The sequence below is a fragment of the Antedon mediterranea genome, chromosome 4 (genome assembly GCF_964355755.1).
Source record: "Antedon mediterranea chromosome 4, ecAntMedi1.1, whole genome shotgun sequence".
Taxonomy (NCBI): domain Eukaryota; kingdom Metazoa; phylum Echinodermata; class Crinoidea; order Comatulida; family Antedonidae; genus Antedon; species Antedon mediterranea.
In genome coordinates, this window is record NC_092673.1 from 2,269,972 (window position 1) to 2,292,355 (window position 22,384).

The 22,384-nt window shown below is 31.0% G+C and overlaps 2 protein-coding genes across 2 annotated transcripts in view; one reads left to right on the plus strand and one right to left on the minus strand.

Annotated features, from left to right (window-relative positions):
• LOC140046203 (E3 ubiquitin-protein transferase MAEA-like) overlaps window positions 1-22,384 on the minus strand; it is a 48,885-nt gene that overhangs the window by 13,366 nt on the left and 13,135 nt on the right. Inside the window, exons 5-6 of the mRNA XM_072090766.1 lie at window positions 5,753-5,875; window positions 2,680-2,865 (exon numbers count right to left, since the gene is read on the minus strand). Coding sequence (XP_071946867.1) covers window positions 2,680-2,865; window positions 5,753-5,875 — 309 coding nt within the window. The remainder of the gene's footprint in view (window positions 1-2,679; window positions 2,866-5,752; window positions 5,876-22,384) is intronic.
• LOC140046202 (C-terminal-binding protein 1-like) overlaps window positions 16,715-22,384 on the plus strand; it is a 72,555-nt gene continuing 66,885 nt past the window's right edge. Inside the window, exon 1 of the mRNA XM_072090762.1 lies at window positions 16,715-16,962. The gene's annotated coding sequence lies outside the window, so the exon portion shown is untranslated. The remainder of the gene's footprint in view (window positions 16,963-22,384) is intronic.

The following is a 22,384-nucleotide window of genomic DNA, read 5'->3' on the forward strand; positions in this document are numbered from 1 at the left end:
CAAACATTGTTGTATAAATTCTAAACAGATCTACAAGTTTAAAAATATCCTGACCAATCACAGACATTTATGTACAAGAATTAAATTAAAAATCTAAAAATATTCTGACCAATCACAATCTGGATGCTAAAAAGATGCAAATAATTGTAAATAATTACCGAACAAAATAAGGATAATATTTAATGATCAATCCATCAATACGAATAAAATGACAAATCCTATGTCTAAACAAGAAAAATATTACACCATTGAAAGTGATAAATAACAAAAACAAACAATATTATGTTGGGGAATAGTCAAGAAAACAATTTACAGACACTTCATGCATATATCTTGTACCTATAACCTATCCAAGTACTATTAACATAAGTATTCTCTGTAATTAATTATAATCAATTATCCAAATGTAGTTGAAGATGATGTTAAGAAGAAACAGTACGATATAATGTTTATAATAACAATCTGTTCAATGTGACAAATACAATATGTCACCAAATTACACACGTTGACATTGACAAGATAGCAGGGTTACTTTGATGAGTCGTGTCTCAATTGTTTCTCGCGTCAACACGACATCAACGAGTAAGTTTTAATAACATGAAGAGAAATATTTGTTGGCTGAAACTGAAAGGAAACAATTCCGAACGAATGATGACAAATTTAGTCATAAGAGACAAGACAACATGTAAAGGAAGTGATATTTTAATTTTGATAATTTCTATTTGGTCGTCATTTCAGCATATTTGGGGTAATAAGCAGCTTGTTTACGATAAGTATGCTCGGGAGTTATCGAGAATAATTGTAAAGTATGTTGGTGAATGTAACACGGTGTTGGTGCTGTCTTAAACACCTGTCGCTCTCATCCTCCAATCCAGACACCAGACTCCCATCTTCCGCGGTTTTCCGTTATCGAAAAGCACCGGCTCTTCGCAAGCTGTTAGTTTTTTCGTATTGGGATAAGAGTAATAAATTGCATATTATATTTTGAATATTCATAATTTATATGGATGTTATTATGAAACTGGCTAGCTATGACCAATATTTAAAATTAACCAAATAATTCAAATATTTATAAATTCATTATTATACTGTATTCTAATACTACTTTAATATGGCATTCCAAACCATATAAAAAAGATTTCCTTGGATGCATATTATGTCGTTGGTTGTAGCTCAGACCTAGAATCCCAATAATGTCTTTGTATGAGCACAGTGGATTTACATGATGTAGCTATCAAAACTCCCTAACACTAGTAAAACTAAATCTTGACATTACCGTAGACTCTCGAACAATGGAAGCATTCCCAAAACAAGAATTGATGATAATGCAACAACTCGCGTTCATATTTGTAGAGATCATAAGCGGATTCAGGCCAACCTGGGGGCACCATACATTTCAAAGTTTATAATGCTAAAGATAGGTTAGGTTCAACATTTCTTCACCTCAGGATCCTCTAATTCAAAAACATGGATCTGCCTCTGTGGTTGTCTATAAACTGTAACACACACTTGTAATTTAATGGTTCTGAATCCATAAATTGCTCCTATAGCAAGTTAAACTACACATACTCAACAATCTATGTAGTACCATAAAATAGAATTAATAATTTCAAAAAGGTTTTTATAAATACATATCTATAAATTGCATAAATGAGAATATTAATATGTGTATATCAACTTAAACTGTAATCTAGAAATTAGCATTATTTCCACTGTCTCGAATTAGTTATTACAAACTGAAATGATCAATTAACTCAATAAGATTTGTTTGCAAATGTTTTTGAATCTTAATGTTCAACAAAAACAAGTTTATTAGTTGGCGTTTATATACGCACGACGACAACGTTTCGTTTCTATTATTAAATCATCGGTAATTCTTCTCGCATCATAACAAGATACTTCATCGGCATAAAAAATACAACGTATATGAAATAGAAAAACAAGTTACAAGACATTAACTGGCCAAAATGAACAACGCGTAGAACTCATTATGTTTTGAATTATCTTTGGAGAACGGACACTGCTTCTTCGCATTGCTTTCTGTAGATTCGGATGGTTTTGCTGGACAAATGAAACAGGATAAATTGATGGTGACAACTCATCATACAGACTTCCTTAAAGGGCATGTCATTTTTTTTTAAAAACCCTTCAAAACATATGATTTAGTCGGCGGAGACGGTAAGAGAACACTTACTTAGTTACTTAGACATCCATAAACTTCTGAACCTCTAACAAAATCTCAGTGGGAATGAAACGTGTTCGTTGGTATAACAAAAAGAATGTGAAAATACTGAAAAGAGTCAGTCACATGATTTTGAATGGTTAAGTGATAAAGTCGACGAGAGGTGAAATCATTTTGTAATAAGGGATAGATTACAACATGTATTAGTTGAAAGCAAGAAGAAAAAAATAGTCTTAGTATTAAATGAAATACATAGATCTATAGAAGAGTGACCAACACAATTCTTTCAAAGAATTAAAATTGGTAAACGGTAGTAGTAGTAGGCTCAAACATCTTGTGGAATTATTAGTAATATAAATTATAATTATATATATTAATTATTTATGTCTATATCTATTTACTGTACTATTTTTTGCTCATGATGGTTAAATTAGCAAAACAATAAACTTGTTCTTTAATACCAAAATATTTTGGTATGAAAGTATTTTCACAATTACCTTATACGGAGAAACATCCGTTGATGACGGGAATGCTAAGAGCCCCATAACCTTCTGTACCTGGCCTAGCTGATCACCCTCTAGGCCATTAAAATACTTCCGTGCCTGCTTCACAGCCTCCAGTCGTTTGTTGCCCCTAATCAACTCAATAAACTGCTGAGTACGGAGATTAAATTCTAATGAACTCTGGGAAAGGAAATGTGGAGAAGAAAAAAAGCATGATTAGAAACTAGAAATCAAAAAGAATTAGGTCATTAATGTATGATTAGAGTCATTTTTTAATGACATTATTCACTGTATATATTATGATGTATTTCATACCATCATAACATTTTGGATTATTCAATATCTTCAGAGTTTGTTTTCCTCAATAAAAAAATAAATTTCCACAAATATATACAAATAAACAAAAAACTGAAATTGTGAAAGAAAAACCAAGTATGTATTCAGGTTCAAGAATATTAACATATTTAAAAAAAAACAAAATAATGATTCATTATATTAAACAGATGTTATATATATTATATAATATGTGTTCTAAAGCAGTCATGTGTTTTTTTTTTGTGGTAATTTTAAAATAATTTAAAGCCATTCTCAAGTGACAAACGAAAAAAAAAAAAAACTATAAAGACATATTTGCATTTGGTACAGAAAATTAAAACAACCGATGGATTTAGGTTTATTATGTTTTCACAATAAAGTAACTTGGTAAACTAATAATTATGAATAACAAATAATAACAAATAAACTATTGTTGATAATGCTGGAGCTTTTGTCCAGTGGAAGCAGATGAGAACACAACCCAGGCATCAGTAAAACAGTCAACTGGTATCTTTACACAAGAGAGAAGACAGGCCACTACAAATATTGGTCAACGCTTGCTTCTGCACTTAGCTATTTTCAGCTTTAAAATTTGAAATTAAATCCAAATTATAATTGAATTAGAAAACATAAAATCAAACATTCTGCATGAGGATAAGCTTAAAATATCACCCGAAAGAAAAAGAGAGATACTTATATTCCACGTCCAAGACTGTCTTTCACTCACATAATAATTCCAGGCGGGAAGGAAAGTAATTACAGAAAGAAATCGATGGAAAAAAAGATAAATTAGGAAAGAGGAAGGCAACTAATAAAAGAAGTTTTAATTAACTTGCCTGAATGACTTTGCTTTTTATTTGAAAACTTAAAATAAATGTGACAAACGTTTTAAAATTGTTGAAAAAAAACTACTATTCATTTCTTATTGAAAAGGTAACTTTTTGACTAAGGATTTAAATATATAATTATGAATAAAAAAAAAAGATTTTTCTTCTTTTTCAGTTTGTTAAATTTACCGAGTGCCGGCCCGAGGGAGGAAGCTTGGTTTTCGCAGATAAATAAAAATATAAGGGGAAATAAACATACTTCCTGCTAAAGGGCTTATTTGCAAAAAAACAGGAATCTTGCTTTCGGCAAAGGAAAAACCAGTTGAATAGGTAACACGGCGTTTGCGGTCTTGATTTAAATTTGCAGACGCAAGACACACGCATGTACCTGTCTATCGTCAAATACAATTTCTTTTATCTTCAGAGCAGAAGTATTCAGAATCGTAGATTACGTAATTGGAAATGGCAATGCATGTGTTATACAGTATTTTATATCAGATTAAGTTATCGATAGAAATTTTCGTACATGAAAAGGTTGAAAAAACGTTGTTTGTTAAAATAATTTGTTTTTCTTTTTTTTTATTTTGAATTCGTCAAGTTAAATGTTGTTAATTTAATAATTTGGCAGCTGGAAATGAAACGGAAATTGTATTCGTGATGTTCTGTTGAAGATTTTATTAAAAATAATTAAAAGTACATAACATTTGAAGATAAAAGGAGGGATATACTTATCCCTTGCCCTTTTAATTTACATTTATTCAACATTCCTATCATAATTTTACAGTTGATTTTTGAATTAATAAAAATTTAAATTTAGTCATCATAGTGAGTAATAGGCCTGTTTATTATTTACTGTATTTTAAGAATTGCACCCAGGATTTAGAAGAGAGTCATTTGACAAGGTTTTAGACCTAAGCCCGGGTAAAGTTCTCTACTAATGACAGTCTGCGATATTTAAAGATCATTGCAATAGAATACGCTTTCTATTTGTGACAACTTAAGACTTCTGTATATGACACATCATTTGGCCAAGTCATCGTCCAGCTCATCATCCAGCTCTGTAAAATCAAGTTGGATTACAATGGCCATACATTCCAACAAAGGTTCAAATGTCTGTAAGAACATTAATCCAAAACCGGACCTAGAACCGACCAAATTTTGTCCAAAAACTTCACGAACAGTTTATGTCTATTATATTATCATTATATAGTTTATCTAACTTTCAGTATTAGCCTGTCTGCACAACTTGATATATTAAACATAAATCTCACTTTAAAAAAAACACCAAGCTATTTGAAAAATAGGGTTATCTCGGTACACTGGTTCATTTTAAAATTGCCGACTAATTTAATGACAGACAACGTATCTTTACTTAAGGTACGAATGAACTGTTAAATTAAAGCACCTGTTTCTAAATGATGAGATAGCTATTTGAAGTGTGTAGATGGTTGTCAATCAAACGGCTTATCATCAATCAATCAAAGTGGAATCAACCATTTTATTATGTGTAATTTGAGACATTTATTAGGTCGTATAGTTTTCAAAGGTTTAAAGCGTCTTTAACATGTTTTATTTGAAAAATAATGATCGAATCAGAATGGATGCGATGTTGTATAAGGCTTTAAAACGGTTCAGTTAATTATAAAATACTATATAAATTAAGAAAACTAAAAATATTGGATTTCAGTTGCTAGAAATGATGGTTAATAGTTTCCGAGAATTGACAGAAATGGTTGCCAGGTTATTTCTTCTAAGTCTGGAGTATAATTAGTTGTGAAATGTATTATTATTTACCTTTATCGTTTGTCGTCATTACTCCAACCCACAAATGGCGTAATCCCTCTTTGGACTTCTCATAATTAGCCACTGTTTGTTGCCAGAATTACAGTAAATACATTACAGAAAATACTTATATGCTACTATACCTTAATCTTTTTAAGCTTGGACTTGTTGTCATGGCACCAATTAAGGCAGGGCATTGTTTCACGGTTTAGTAAGGACTCTTCTACGTCTCTAGATTCCATAAACAATTTCATATTTGTGAGATCCTAAAAGACATAAAGTAAAAAAAAAATTAATAAACTTTATTAAATTTATTATGGTCATTAGATATACAGAAACAGAAATTGGATTATGCGCTTTATGTGACTGCAAAAAATCACTATGATCTGGACAGTGGTATCGTATTTTAAAGATTGTACAAAGTTTCAGGAGATACCTCCTTTTAAGTGCACACTTTGTTGGGTCCTGGATGTCTCCTTCAGTAGAGGTTCTCAGTGGCGTAACACAATAGGCAAAGGTCCCTGGTGTAGCACTCCTGAGGGGCCCTCCAATACTGGGTAGATGCACTGGGGCTGCTGATGCTCTAGGGCTCCTTAAACCCTGGGGCCTCTGGGTTTTACCAGTAAGCGCTCATAGCGGTTACGCCACATTTTTTTTAAAATCATTGGTTAACACTTCTAAAATGTACTAACAAAAATAAAAACAAAACGGCTATCTGTTGAAAAACATAAACTAGTTGTATGTGTCTGTAATAAAATCATGATAATATTTTGATGACTAAGAAAAAAGAAATTCGTGCTTTTTATTGAAAAAAAAAAAAACTAGGATAAGTCTTTGACCTTAAGAAATAACATCAGCTTTGACATATTTGACAACAGTTACTACAAGTTACTAATGAGTGTGCTTTGTGAATCGTGTATTATTTAATTGTTTTAAAGAAAAATAGAACATTTTAATCTGAAATGCTGAAAATAATAAATAAATATAAAATGAAAGAAGGGAAAAAGTCGCCTAACCAAGATGCAAACCAAATTTATTTGAATAATAGAGCCTGTTTCTGCAGAGAAAAATTAATGGATTAAAAACTAAAAAATTACTCCCAAATTCTTGCTATAAAGTAACTTTATGATTGACCGATGTTGACCATGTGTCAATTACGGTAGCAACTTAAACTTTTCATCGAGTGCATTGTATTTTGGGTAATGTTTTTAAATTAAAGATATATTGTCCCTCTAACAAAATTTGTTTTCTTCAATTTTTTTGTTTAATATGCCATAATAGTTTCTCTTTGACCAAAAACTAGTGGTTTCAATGGTTTTTGGTTAAAATGAACCGTTTCATTTAAATAATAATATTATTTACAGAAGTGAATAAACTATATCAAAACTGCACAATGGCCTATTTTATTAATCTTCCGTTTTCATGTTTTTGGGGGACAATACATCTTTTTTTAGAATTTGAGAGCACAAATTTAGAAGAAATGTGGTAGATTATAGTTTTAAATATATTTTCAAACAATTATTTGGTGTTATGCGCCAGATGAAAGTATTGTTAAAAAACTCATGTCTGCCTCAATTTGTGATTTTAATCAGTACAAATCCAACCCAAGTATTCTGATCATAAGTACTATTAACTACACATATCTGTTGCAGTGACCTTAATTCATATAAAATACCTCAAGTTATATTCACAATTAAGAAAAGAGACTTTGTCAAGAATGGGATTAATGAGAATGAAAAAACTGGTTTCACTTTTACCCTATCATCGTAAAATGCATGAAAATTATGATTATCGTCGTAACATAGAGCACGCATTTAAAATAGACAAGTCGCCTTGGGATGCTAGAAAATGTACACGACGACGAAATACATGGAATGCTTTTGGGTACAAAAATATGTAATGTGGATTGTGTATGTAGAACAGAGTCCTAGTTCACACATTTTTTTTAAATACTTTTTTTTAATCTTTTATTCATGTTAAAATATCTAGAGTGAACAGGATGGAAGTTGTGCTTTTTAACTAAGTCTTATTACGAGGCTTAAGGAGTGGGTTGTTTTTATCCGACAGGATTAAGTCCTAGAACTTGAAACGCTTAAAAACCAGAAATTCGGTCACCACCAAATTCAATGCAGCCAACAACATATTATATTGATACTGCTGTGTACGTTTTTATATTAGTTTGTTTTATTGTTTTTGTATTTTTTAATGCTGGGACAAGTTCCATGTTCCGATAAAAAATGTATGCTTGTTTTCTACTGAAATGTGTATACGTAATAATTAATAAATAATTATATTATATTGTTGAGGTAACCATAATTAATATTATATGGTCATTTTATTTATGATATTTTTAGAGTGTGAGTGAGTAGTTAAAAGCTCTGTCTACACTATCAAACTAGTTTGACAAAAAAAGTGTGATATGGTAGTGATATGGTAGACATCATCATGTCCATATATGGGCACATAACATTTTTTTGTAACATAAAGTTTGATAGTGTGGACAGAGCTTTAGAAGTACAAAATTAAAAATATATGTTCAGTACGTAAAGTTTTATTTTATACATTAGAATGTGTTTTATTTTTTATTTGTTTGGTAAAACAAGCCTACTCATAAATATTGTTGTAAACCCATTGGGTTTTGAAGTCTATAAATCTTGGTCGCAAACTTCTGACCATCTGAAAACACATAATGAATTTCACGCAATCAGCGTGAACACTGGGGTCCTATGGTACGCAAATGCGTTCGGTTGAATGACAAGCTTGCTTCTGGCGAATTCGGCCCACAAGTGTTGAGAACATTCTAAACTACTGCATGCCATAGCTTGCTATGTTATAACGTTAAAACTCACAGCCGCTTCTGACCATAGCATCTGGAAGCTATTATCTGTATTATTATTTATCATTATTATGCTCTGATCCTGTGGGAACGTCGAGACTGGCAGGAAATTGGGTATTCCTACAGTCTGAGTGTATGAGTGAGTGTTAAGGAAGCCTAGCCAGGAGGGCCTTGGACAAACAGGCAGGCAGACCCCAGCACATAAACGCTTCTACACCCCTGGACACTCTAAACTAATCATACACTCAAGTAGCTTTCGACTCTGCATGCATGCGTAGGAGTGAGTGTACTATGGTATAGAAATAAATGGAGGTAAATATCATTGTTTTACAACTACAAGAGTGAGTTTTTGACTTTACGAGGACACCAACCCCCCTCCCCTCCCTTGAACATGGTAGCATCAACACTACAGTACTGGAGATTATGTTATTTGTACCAAGTTATTACTTATTTATCCATGTTTGTACCAATTAATGGAATAATCCTGCCATACTCACATTATTATTACTTTATATTATTGAAAAACAAAGTAGTTAAATTGACACAATTTAGCAGTTATCAAAAACTAATTAAAAGCTTAAAAACTTATATAAAATATTCAGAAAATAATGCAACAAAGCTTGTAGATTCGTTCACATTTGTAATAGAATTGAAATTATTTTAAATATCTATTAAAATTAAATCCCTGGACATAATGGAAGAACAAAACTTAATTGAATTTGAAAAGTAAAATGTGATTATTTTATTACGATGTATTTGATAAATGGCAAACTATTAAATTTACTACTATTCAGATTTGTGTAGTCATTTTTTATGCGAGCAAATTTGTTAACACAGTTTTTGCAGATTAAGTGGTATATTGTGTATAAGGGTGATTTAAGATGATAATGATAATAAAGTGATGACAATGATTATAATGTGATTTTGATGAGATTACAAGACGGTTGATAATGACAATGGTGTTGATACTATTATGATGATTGAGATGACGATGACATGAAAATGAAAATATCATTTAAATATCCATTGTATATCATATGTGCAATAAAATTAGGCTGTCCCCAAAAACTAGAAAAAAAAAGTTTGCTCGCATAAAAAATGACTACACACATCTGAATCGTAGTAAATTTAATAGTTTGCCATTTATTAAATACATCGTAATAAAATAATCACATTTTACTTTTCAAATTCAATTAAGTTTTTTTCTTCCATTATGTCCAGGGATTTAATGATCATGATACGACAACAATGATTTTTTAATGATATTAATAACCGTAATACAATGATTTGGATACTAATAATGTAATTTTTTCGAGGATGTTGAGGAGGATGGGATATAAACCTAGAGTTACTTTTTATTATTATGTATATATTTTATTTAAATTTGTTTTTTTATTTTCTGCAAGCCCGCTTCTTTTTTTGCTTATTTGTTGTAAGATCAAAATAAATGTTTACAATTTCTGCCAAATTTTAAGCTTCTACTACACTATCAAGCTAGTTTGAAAAAAAAAAGTGTGATATGCCCAAATATAGTATATAGAATTATGGGCACATCACATTTTTTGTCACACAAAGTAGTGTAGACGGAGCAATAACACATTTTGCACATGTTATTTTTCCAAACCGTAAATCTATATTTTTATTTTCAATATTCAGACTTGACTGAAAATTGGTTAGCACGTGAAAAGTTTATTTTTATTTATTATTCAATAAGTAAATAGGAACAAAACATTTGTACCCCTGCTATAAATTAATATTTTTCCACATGTACTGTTGTGATAAACGGAAAAATAAATCTCCCTTCAAATTTTAAATGACGTTAATTCTGTTTACAACACCATGCTATGTTTAAAGAACATGCAATTCAGATTCTAAGCTATAGTGACGTGTCGCAAATTGGTAATGCTCTTTATATTTAAGAAATAAACACTTAATCAAGTACTGTATTTAACATTTTTCCATAATTATTTTAATTTGAGTTTGAATACGACACTAAAGTGTTGACATTTACTTTAAAAAACTTTCCAAAAACAAAAAATAATTATTATTCTGGCTTCTAATAAATATCTATTAATGTTTTCTATTTTTTAACCATGGTGTTAGGAAAACAAATTATGGCGCAATTAAGTAGAATGGACAATACCATTAACTATATGGGTAAATGGGATTTTTTTCTTTTACAAAATGTATCCTCTCTTTGGAGAGTGGGCTATTGTTGGTTTATCCAGGTAAGGCACAAAATTATGGCGCAAGTAGTTAGAATGGACGATACCATTAACTATACGGGTAAATGGGAATTTTTCTTTTAGAAAATGTATCTTCTCTTTAGAGAAAGGGTTTATCTATGTAAGAAAGGCACAAAATAAATATATTTACATATTTGTATGTATCGAGTTGTAAGCTAGTCACTACAGGTTTACTGTTTACCTGCCATAGAAACATGAACACCATTACATTTCAGAAAATAAAATGATCATGTTGACCTAATTTTAGGTTTCATAAATTAAACCAAGGCTGATAAGAAAGAAAATAGTATTAATGTAGATAATTTAATTAGCCATAAACGGAATTTGTGATTGGTGTAATCTAACCGGATTTGGTAGGAAAATCTAAAAACACCAAAGTCTGCCAAAATCAATTATTGCTCAAGTAATCTTGATTCCCAAAATTAAGATTGACATCACAAGATGTGATTTTAATGTATTCTTTAAAGTTAGAGCTTTACTTTGTCATTTGTCAACAGTTATTCTTCACTAAAGCTCTGTCTGCACTATCAAACTTTGGGCACATCACATTTTTTTGTCACATAAAGTTCGATAGTGTAGACAAAGCTTCATCAAATTGTTATGATTCTGCTTATTATATCAGATAATCAGTACAATTTTTCCTTTAAAGTTTAAAGGTATTTTCTTACATTTTACGTAAGGCTAAACTTGAGTAGCAAGAGTTGATTTAAGCTCTGTCTACACTATCAAACTAGTTTGAAGTGTGATGTACCCAAATATGATAGTGATATGCTTAAATATGGTAGTGATATGACATCATCACTATCAAAATTTGGGCACATCACATTTTTTTTTGTCACATAAAGTTTGATAGTGTAGACAGAGCTTTAGTTTGGTCTTTTTGTCATCATATTTGTTAATGTAACTTTTTTTCACTGATTCTAATATATTATGAGTTATTATGATAAAAGTATATACAGAGACTGCTTTTTTCACTTTTTTTCTTTCTAACAATTCCAAATAAATGTATTCATATGAACACATTTGATAAATTTGATAAAAACATAATTTTTAGAATTATTGCCAGAAGTGTATAATTTTATCTTTATGTTTTATAATAAATAAATAAACAAACAAATAAACAAAATAATTAATATAAATATGTTCACAAAGGACATAATTTAAAAACATAAATCATAAAAATGTAAATTTCATAAATTTATGAAATCAAACCCATAAAAATAGGCCTATGGAAAAATCAATCAAACATCACCAGATGCAAATTTAATTTAATTTAGTCAATTATTTAGGATAAATGTGTAGAGTCATCTAAGTAACTACTAGTGCTAGTTTAGCCAATCTTATCACTTTCCTACAATGCGTTAGTAGAGCCAGAAATACAGCCTTTCAAATGAGTTACCAAAATCACTTTTGAAATTTATCCACTAGAGATGCATTTTAACATTATTAAATGTTAACAGTGGGGTACTTTAAATTCTTTATACATTTTAACATTTCTCTTTTTCTATTACAAAATTAATTGATTTATTTCAATTATACTTCAACAGCCATTGGCCAATTACATGTTTTAAACAAAAAATTTAAAAAATGTAATTACAGGGGAAAAAAGGTTGGTACAGCACATTAAAACTATAAAAGTTACAAACATAAAAAATATAAAAGTATTTACAATATCAATATTTTTATTTGTTTGATATAAAATATTTACACTTTCTGTTTAATTTAATTTTTTCTAGTTAATTGTTTGGATAAGTTTACTATATTAATTTTGGCATTAAAATATACAATTAATGATTATCAGGAATGGATAAAAAATGACAAATGTACAGTAAATATAAATGGGATAAAATGAAGAAATTGAAGAATTATTTTCCCATAGATTTGTTTTCTTTTAAAAATGTTTTCAAAGTATGCGGATGTAATTCAAAGAAAATGAAAGTAAAATGGCTGGCAATCTAGAAATATTAAGAAAAAAAAAGTTTGACGTCTTCATTAATTTTCATTTCATGATAAAATAATAAAATGACCCACTTGTGATATAAAGGTTTATAAGGACCAGCTGGTAGTTGGTAAAATATCCAGCTATTTATAGAAGTTGAAAACAAAAATTGGAATCACAACAAACTTAGTATATTAAAATGTTTTCACTTTATTTTATTTTTAAAAATTAATATATTAATCAAAAGGCAAATTACTGAAAAAAAGATAATACTGTGTGTATCAGTGGCTGGATCTCAATGGAGAAAAAGCTAAATCAAAACAATAAAGTAAAACAGGAAGAAAGACATTTTGCAGAGCTTTCGGGTAACACTAGGCCTTCATCAGTGCAAGTGTAAATAAAACTAATACACTGTTATATCATAAATATATTTTCCCCAGAAAAAACTATCTATGTTATGACCATTTACACACAATGGGGAGAGACAGGCATTTTCCGCTCAGGATAGATACAGATTCTAAGTGGGACAAGCTATGTGATTTTCTGCTTACTGTTAGTTACCGCTCGTTTATGTACAGTAAATTTGATTTAATACGAGAACTTTACACATATTTTATGTGTAGAATCAGGTTCAAATGTTTTTTTTGTCAACAAATAAAATGCTACATTTATTGGCAATAAAATAAAGAAGATAAATAACAACATCATTGTTCATAATATTATCGATTATTGCCCAAGAGAAAAAGTCTGTTACAAAAGTCAAACGTTGGGTGACCAAGTTGTGCATCAAAACGATATCTTTCATCCAGTAGATATACAGAAGTCAATGACTGTTAATAACAAACCAAAAAGGCTTAAAACTGTGAAAACGTTCACTTTTCTATAGCTCATTATCTCCTAACTGGAATCCTTAGAGAAAAACATGTTTACATGAAAATAGTATAACTACATTGATGTGATTACGGGATCAGTGATTTTCATTTATATACCATGACCCTGGCAGATGGACGAAACTTTAAAGGTTCAGTTTTCTATGAAAATGTAACCGCTTTAACCATTAAAACTTTAATTCAGATAGCACTCTCCCTTTAATTATTTCAAAGGTATGTTGGTAGAAAAAATAAGATGAATGATTTTTATCTTGAATCACATTATTGAGTATGAACCAAGTTAGTGTAAATCGTTTTGAATTAAAATTGTCTGAAAGCACTGTCCCTTTGATTACTTCCAAAGTATTTTTGGTAGTCGGATAAACTATACTACTGTAATCGGTTAATTACAAATAACAAAACATGGATGTTATTACCACTTTCATTGGACACAGATTTTATCTATCCTTTTTCACAGATCATTACCATGTCATTTTATCTATTTATACAACGATTTGTGTCAAGCCTAATTTACAACTGGGACAATATTTGTCTTTTTTCAAGGCCTGTACCCGAGTCTCAGTAAAACACACATTTTATCGTAATAATCATATGTACTGTTTTTGTTGGAAATAGAGGGGGGTAGGGCACCTAGGAAGGATACACGATAGTAGATGGACACAATTGATAATTGAGTACAACCATTATATGGAGAAAGAAAGAGACCTCATTAGAGATGGAGGGATGAGCTTGACAGACTGATACCACAGCATAGCCAAGACAGGAACAACTGGAACCAGTTGAGAAAGGCCTTTATGCAGCAGTGGGACAATCCAGGGCTGTAGATTAAGAAATTTGTTTTAGAAATGTTTCATAAATATTCAAAACAATATCAATACCCTTAAAAGGCCCAAAAATGAATAGACAATGCAGTCATCATTGGTTACATCCTGTAAAAATGCATTTACCACCAACAAATTGTTTTTTAATCAACAATAATTAACTATAATTATAACAATAGTCCTTGACATGGATGTGGTTGGCAACTTCCTATACAATCAAATTCATGATTCAAGTTATGATTAAAAAAGTAGGCCAATCAAAATGACTGTCCACCACACACCTGTATGATAATTGGGACTACGAGGCAATGGAGCGTTACAAACATTAGTTCTTGCCAACCAAAGAGCAATGTTCCAAATTAAAAAATTAAGAAGAGTTTTGTCAAAAAAAACAAATAACCAGTATAGAATTTAAATAAAACTGAAGAATTATTATTTGTGTCATAATTTACGATGATTAATACATACCGTATATTTCGGTGTATAAGTCGCACTTTTGACACGCAAATTTGACCTCTAAATTTAGGGTGCGTCTTATACACCGAACATAAATGCCTCACCACAGAGATTGTACATAGGCCTAGGCTATCGTCACCTCGTTTTCTAGGCCTGAGTAGGCTAGGCCTAGCTACAGTAACTAACTAACGTAACGGCAACCTGCTTCTGCCTAGGCCTAGTTTTCAAGTCATTTTAGCATGATGTTATACTAAATATGATGAAAAGATTTGTTCATTATGGCGCTCCGATAAAATATCATTTGTAAACGTTTACGTCGTACAATTGGAATAGTATTTATTTATACAGTAGTTATACCAGGGAAGAGTTAAATTACATTAACTCTTCCCTGGTTATACGCACGATCGCCGTACCCCAAGCGCAAGCCCTTCTTTTGGTACGGTGGCACATGGCGTACGGTATTCGACTAGTATATTCTCCAGGTGATTATAGCATGGACCTAGCGTACACACTTCTCGGATACATAGATACTATTCGAATACGATTGTCCGTGAAAACGTGCGCCCTCTCGAAATGATCGAGCGAGGCTAGCCCACACACGTGCGTGTTACACACACGGTCATGCACTCGATGTTGCGGCGAAACTCATGAATAACAAGTTAGAAAGAACTTGTTGAGGCTGGGCGCGGCCGGCGTGGCCGAGCCTAGGTAAGAAAAAACCTAAATAAAGGACGCCGTTGTAGATATAACAAAATATATTATTACAATAATATTGATTACAATTTAAAAAAACAATGTTTTGATGAAATATAAGGTGCGTCTTATACATCGACGATATAAAAAATACCGATATTTTACTCTCAGTTGGGGGTGCGTCTTATACACAGGTGCGACTTATACACCGAAATATACGGTATATTTAATAGGTATGTTATTGAGAATTTCCGTTTTAGTTAAGATATACATCTAAAAGTACAACTTTAAAAAAAAAAGAACGATCATCAAATAATAACTCAACGAACCAGTTGAATCACATTTGATGATCTTGTTAAAGGATTTATCATCAGTTAATTGACTGAAACTAGTCGCTAAAAATGACTAATTCCATCCAGATTTTTCGGTCATATTACATGCACCATACGGTTTGAATTTGTGAGAAAACATATGTGAACGGTGGAAGTGCTGAGGACAAAAACCAGCACATTAATATTATCATTTCGTCTTTAATTAGTTTCGTTGGTAATTAGACAGTGCAAAAAATAAACTTTAAGACGGTTTTTAATTAGACGCAAGTGTATGTGTAGGTGGGCCTTCAGGGATTAGTACTGGTGTCACTTGTAAGGATGGAGACAGGGGGTGTGGTCTGGCCATCAACACAAGCATCACTATCCCACCTGGCCTGGATGGGTGGAAAACGTGCGTTCGTTTAACTGCAAGTCATTTTAATCAGAAGTCGAGCAACACGTTATTACTGGCCTAGACAAGCTTTAAAAGAAGTGGTTATTAAGTGCAATTAACGACTGATACATGACAACTGTTTGGGCTGTCAGGAAGGTCTCAGGAGGTTGGACAACACCATACTCAGTGAACTGACAATTCACGCTGACCTTGGGTGTAAAGGATATCCTGTTTTATAAAAACCACTTTTGAACTTGCGTACACCGTCTGTGAGTGGCTCAAAAACTTCCACGGTACGCACCACGGCTGACGCAAGTCATAGATGTCACAAGACTTTGTTTACCAACGCCGAACACTATTTCTGGATAATGGTACCTACATACGATTACTGACGCAAACCTATAATTTGCGGCTACCAGTTACAACTCAGGATAAATAGGCATTAGGTTTCTTGGCGGACCACTTATATATCAGACACCAGGTTTAATAACTTCAGTTTAGAGGAAGTCACCGTCAGACCAACACAAGCGGAAGAGTGAAAGCAAACGAGCAAAGAATTTTACAACAATAAGCTACTGCGACCATTTATACGCTTCTAGTCAATCTGGGACCAGCTTGCTTTTCTCATATTGGTCATATATTATTGCTGTAAGTAGTTAAACCGCGTCATTACTTATACAAGTCTCGTTAACTCAACTGCACCAATCCACGCAACTCTATACATCCAATTGGAATACCAACCTTTGAATTTTTTTCTCCTGAAAGTGGTAAGCTCAATTTTACTTTGTTAAATTTGTACTAATGTAAACTAAACTGAAATATTACCATGGTCAGAATTGTATGCAGTTTTCATTTTAGTAATTTTTTTTTTAAATGTTTTTGATCCTTTTACTATTATTAAGTAATGTTACTAAAATAAATAAGTTGTAATGAAAACAAATTCTATAAATAACCATATACTGAGGTATCCATCGTTTGCGGCTGATTTGGTTGGATTACTTTTTAGCTGACAGCCGTAAACAATGGCTATCGTCAATATCTATATCCACTACATCAAAATTTAGAAGAATCAGATTACAAGCAGATAAAAATAATGTTGAAACATTTTATTTTATAATAATAAACCAAGACAAATTTTTTTTTCCAAATGTATTATTATCAAGACAATAATTTCAATTTTAAGCAACACTAAAAACAATTTAAATTACAGTTAAGTAAGCTCTCTTTACTAAAGGAAAACAAAAATACCAGAAATTGTTGTTCAAAACAGAAAATTGCGGTTGATATTCGAACAATATAACCTCGTTATAGGATAAATTAATTAGCAATAATCCTAGTGAATGTGCCTTCTTCCTTTTGGAGCTGTGACTGATATCTGGTAGAGTTAATATACAAGGTCTTAATTAGCTTTCCTTAATGAACCATTTCCTGACTTTGTTTGATACCATTGTTCATATCATTGGACCTTGACAAATATGAAAATCATCATATTTTTTCACGTTAAATTCAAAACAAAAATTGTCAGGTAATAAAAAAAGAAATATATTTGGCACAATGTAAACATACTGTACTGTACTAGTATATTTAAATTTCAATTTTGTTAACATTTACTGAGTGTCTTAAAATTGTGTTTAACTATCATTATCATCATCATTTATTTATGTTGTCATGGTTACCACAGTACTGATGTAGTAGAAAATTAAAATCAGTTTTTTCCATCAACACAAAAATGGAAACAGAGAAAGATAATTTAAATAAATTCAAAAATATCTGAAAAAATTGAAGCATTTGAAACTAAACCATCTGTCACTCACAAGTCATCAAATTCTTAATATTACACAGTTTGAATAAACATGAAAATTATAAAATATGTTGAAATACACGTTGGACGACAAGTGGACATTTACTTAACGAGAAATCGCAATGTGATTAGACGTAAAATGTTACACTAGGGGTAGTGTTAATATTTTTTTAAAAACATCGCAACATTTTGGTAAACAACTGGTATATGTCGAAATGTTTGCAGTTAAAATCGAAAATATAAAAAGATATTTATGACATATCTATGCTCTAAACAAAAAAAAACATTTTGAGAATCTAAGTACAAACAAGAATTCATATTTTGCAAAGCACATGTCACGGTTTATAGGGCTGCTGGGCATGACGGTAATTATCTAATGGTCTATCACTCACTATAATGGACACACGTGTAGTACGTATGCAAGCACATGGACACACTAGTGTCAAGTACACGGCCTGGTTTAAATGGCGTATGCACAGTTTATCACAGTGCTATGGGTATTGTAAAAAGATTTTGTCTATTGTATTTTATATCCGTGATTGTAATAAATCTTCATGAAAAAAAAATTGAGAATATTTAAAAATTTATATTTAAAAATGTTGCATAATAGAAAAAACATTTATTTTAGACAAAAACATACAGTAACTGTATAAATATAGTATTATTAAATATTATCATTCATTTGAAGTTATCACCACAGAAACTGTGGCACTCAGGTAAAATGCATCATCTCAGGTCACTGGGTCCAAATCCTTTGCCTCAGTTCTATAAAATTTGTCACGATAGCCATACGTTTTGGTAGACTCATACTATATAAAACTTTAACAAGTTAGAAATAATAAAATAAATATGGTACTTGGTTTCATCAACTAGCGTTGTTCAGGTGTCATGGGTCAACTTTGGTTTGTAGGAACCCACTTACTCAGGTAAATAATTAAGCCTGAATGGGCACATAAGAATGTACTGCTAATGAAATTTCAAAATCTACCAGACACTTTCAACAGAATGCTAAGTGTGGATTATAAATATCAAATTCATCTACAAAAGATGGCCAAGTTTTCTAAAGTTTAATAATATTTCTTAATCAAAAAATAACTATACTTAAACTTTATATATACAAAACTTGTTGTTTTCCATAGTGAATTCAAAAATTAAATTAGTATCTAAAAATTAATTTTAACATTTGATTTTAATTCTTGCCATTACAGGACATTTTGATCACTAAGGAGTTGCAATACAGAAATTATTAAAGTTATTAAATATATCACTGTGGAACAGTATAAATTATAGGTTAAGCATTATTAAATATATGACTGTGGAACAGTATAGGTTAGCATTATTAAATATATCACTGTGGAACTGTATAGGTTAGCTTGACTGTAGTCTACTGTAGTGTTAAACACAAAATAAACATAAACTTTCTTTGTAATCTTTTATAAACGTGGTTTTTATAACCAAATCTCCAGATATATATTGTGTTGACATCTTGGTACCCCTGGACAATATAACTGGACAATATAACTGACCAGTATAAAACTTTAACGAGAGACTGATGTTGTTTCTTTTCTAGGATGTCAGTTTGTCTATAATCTTAACATCCCGATGCGTATGTTCTTTTTAACAAAGTGTCAATAATACCGTTTATATAAGATTATCACAATTCAACACCTTTTCTTATAATAAGAAACAAACCATATTTTAAAAATATCAAATTACATTAAAAATATGATAAATCATAAGCAATATAATATCACATATTAATTTAAGATTGTGTTCGTTCAAGCAATAAAGTTTTTCTGTGTTTTTTCACTTTGAAGCATCTACTACAAACAGTAAAGGTCATCTCTTGGGATTTGGACAAACTAAAAATGAAATTAGTCTAAAGGAGAATTTAATTGATTCCTCTGTAAACCATGTTTAATATCAGATATAATTTTAAAATATCATATTCTATTAAATGTATAGCGCTTGATGTCATGGAAATGTTTTATAAATTGATTTTTAACTACAATCATAAAAACATTGCTATTAATGTTATAGGTCGTGCTCAAAGAGGGGCGGCAAATTATATACATTCCTTTTATATTGAATACCTATGGTAATGCATATCTCCAGTATGAAGACGTAAAAATGGTATTGTTTTTGTAAGTTGTATAAAAACCAAAATTCTAGAACAGTTTTTGTATTTGAAAATACTAATGCTTAATTTGATTTCATTCAATTACATAAATTATTCATTAAACATTATAAAATATGGCTAAACAAATTTAAATAAAACTAAACAAATTTACAATTGAAAATCTTTCTAAAACCATATTTACAGTCATATTCTTTATCGGAGTTTAGGTTAGTCTTATTTTGCATTTAAAGGCAAAGTTACACAATTAATCGCAGTTGTAATCAATCGGGTGGGAAGCTAAAGTGGGAGTTAAAGTTAATCAGGTGAACCTCCGAAGCCTATCGGAGTTAACGACATTGTTGGTATAACAGATCATACAAGCACAATGTAGGTAGTTACTCGAATACAATTTAGATCAGCTTAACTCTTTTCTATGCACAATTAATCTAGTGTGTGTGAACACAGCTATCGGAGTTAATGATGATGCACAAAGTTAACTGATCACACATGCTTGTAACTCGGATATAATTTAGACCAGCTTTACTCTCTTCTATGCAAGCTTAACTTTAGTGTGTGTGAACACAATAGTAGTTAAAAATATTTGAAATCAATTAATTACAACCAGTCAATCAAAAGTCTAAACTGATTAATCAAACAAAATACCGGAATTTACAATACTACTACAGGTACAGTAGTTAAGCCTTTTATTGGTAGATTTTCTATAAAGCTTTCGTTCTCATCACTAAATTATTCCAAGGCCAGTGGTAATGTCAACATTTGGATGATGTTTTGAGGCTGTAAAACCACATTTAAATAAGAACCTTAATTGACACTAATTGGTATTAGTCCGTGTTCATTTGAGAGTATTTGCATTGAATAGCAATTAAATGCTTCTCCTATCTACAGGTTAAAATATGTCCTGATTTTAACATCATCATTTGTGACACTATGAATATTCCCACCTGACATTGATTTAGTAAACAACATTTTTACAAATTTAAAAATAGATTATAAGAGTAGTCTTTGCAGTGTACCATGGTGTACTGCAAACCTAACTTAACCTAACCTAACTTCACTAGTGTGTACTTAGACTAGCTCCAAGTCTGTAGTTATTGTCTTTTTCATGTTAGTCCACCAGTCGGCTTTTCAATTTTATTGTATACGTATGAAACGGCATATGTGCCAAAATATTTATCTTTGTACTAATATTATTAAGTTAAAAAACTCTGTCTAGAACCTAGACAAGTGTGTATTCACTTTACCAACCTTTCAACAATACAATTCCCATTTTATTAATCTAAGACCTAACATTGTTGTTTGTTGTAATTAAATAAAATCCTTTTTATACAGTATTGTGTACAATTTTAAAATATTATTATTTCCACGACAATAATAACAAAAAGCAGTAACTGATTACGTATGTAGTCTTTAAACTGATTATACAAAAAGCAATGTATAAAGTATTACTAGGGTTCTTGGCCATTCAAACAATATTATTTCATTATTAAGTTAAATCGCTGAATAATATATCTTAAAGTCTACCACTTTGTTTTTGAACACTTTGCATATACTGTATAATAGAATTAGTATAGCTATTATTGGGAAAAAACATTTACAATCTGAAGCCAAAATACCTGCTTGGTTCCTGTTGGCAAGAGCGATAACGAACATGTATCAATCAAAATAACGGTCTACACCGGTAATAGAATGGATGGCGAACAGCGCAAAGGGACTCGGCCAAACTGGTCCTGTAAACAGACTTTGCTGCACGTACAGTTCTTTTGCGAAACAACCATAGTAGAGTTATCTATATCCTACAGAAGTGTGAAGGCCCAGTGGGAATTGCAATTGTGGCATGTTCAACCCAGGAGAAGTAGTGATCCTTTAGATTCGTCACCGTTACCAGGTTGTTGATGCGGTTATTATGGAAGTACAGGAGCGACGTTAACTTAAGGATAAAAACAGCTTTTTATCAAACATTGATTCTATTGCTTGAAAAAAAATATTCACAAGAAAACATATGGCAAGAATTAAAAAATTACTTTATGATTATTAAAACAAATTAATAGCTAGACAAATGTTCCTATTTTTTAAAGATTATGTAATTTGAATGACTTAATCCTGTACGCACAAGTTACTGTGTTATTTCAATACTTGATATTTCATATTCACCAGGAAAATATAAATGAATTACATCAAGTTAATTAACAGGGAAAGGAAGGCGCTTAGCAGGTGCCTGGGGGCTGGGAAAACATCTGTTACTTGCGAA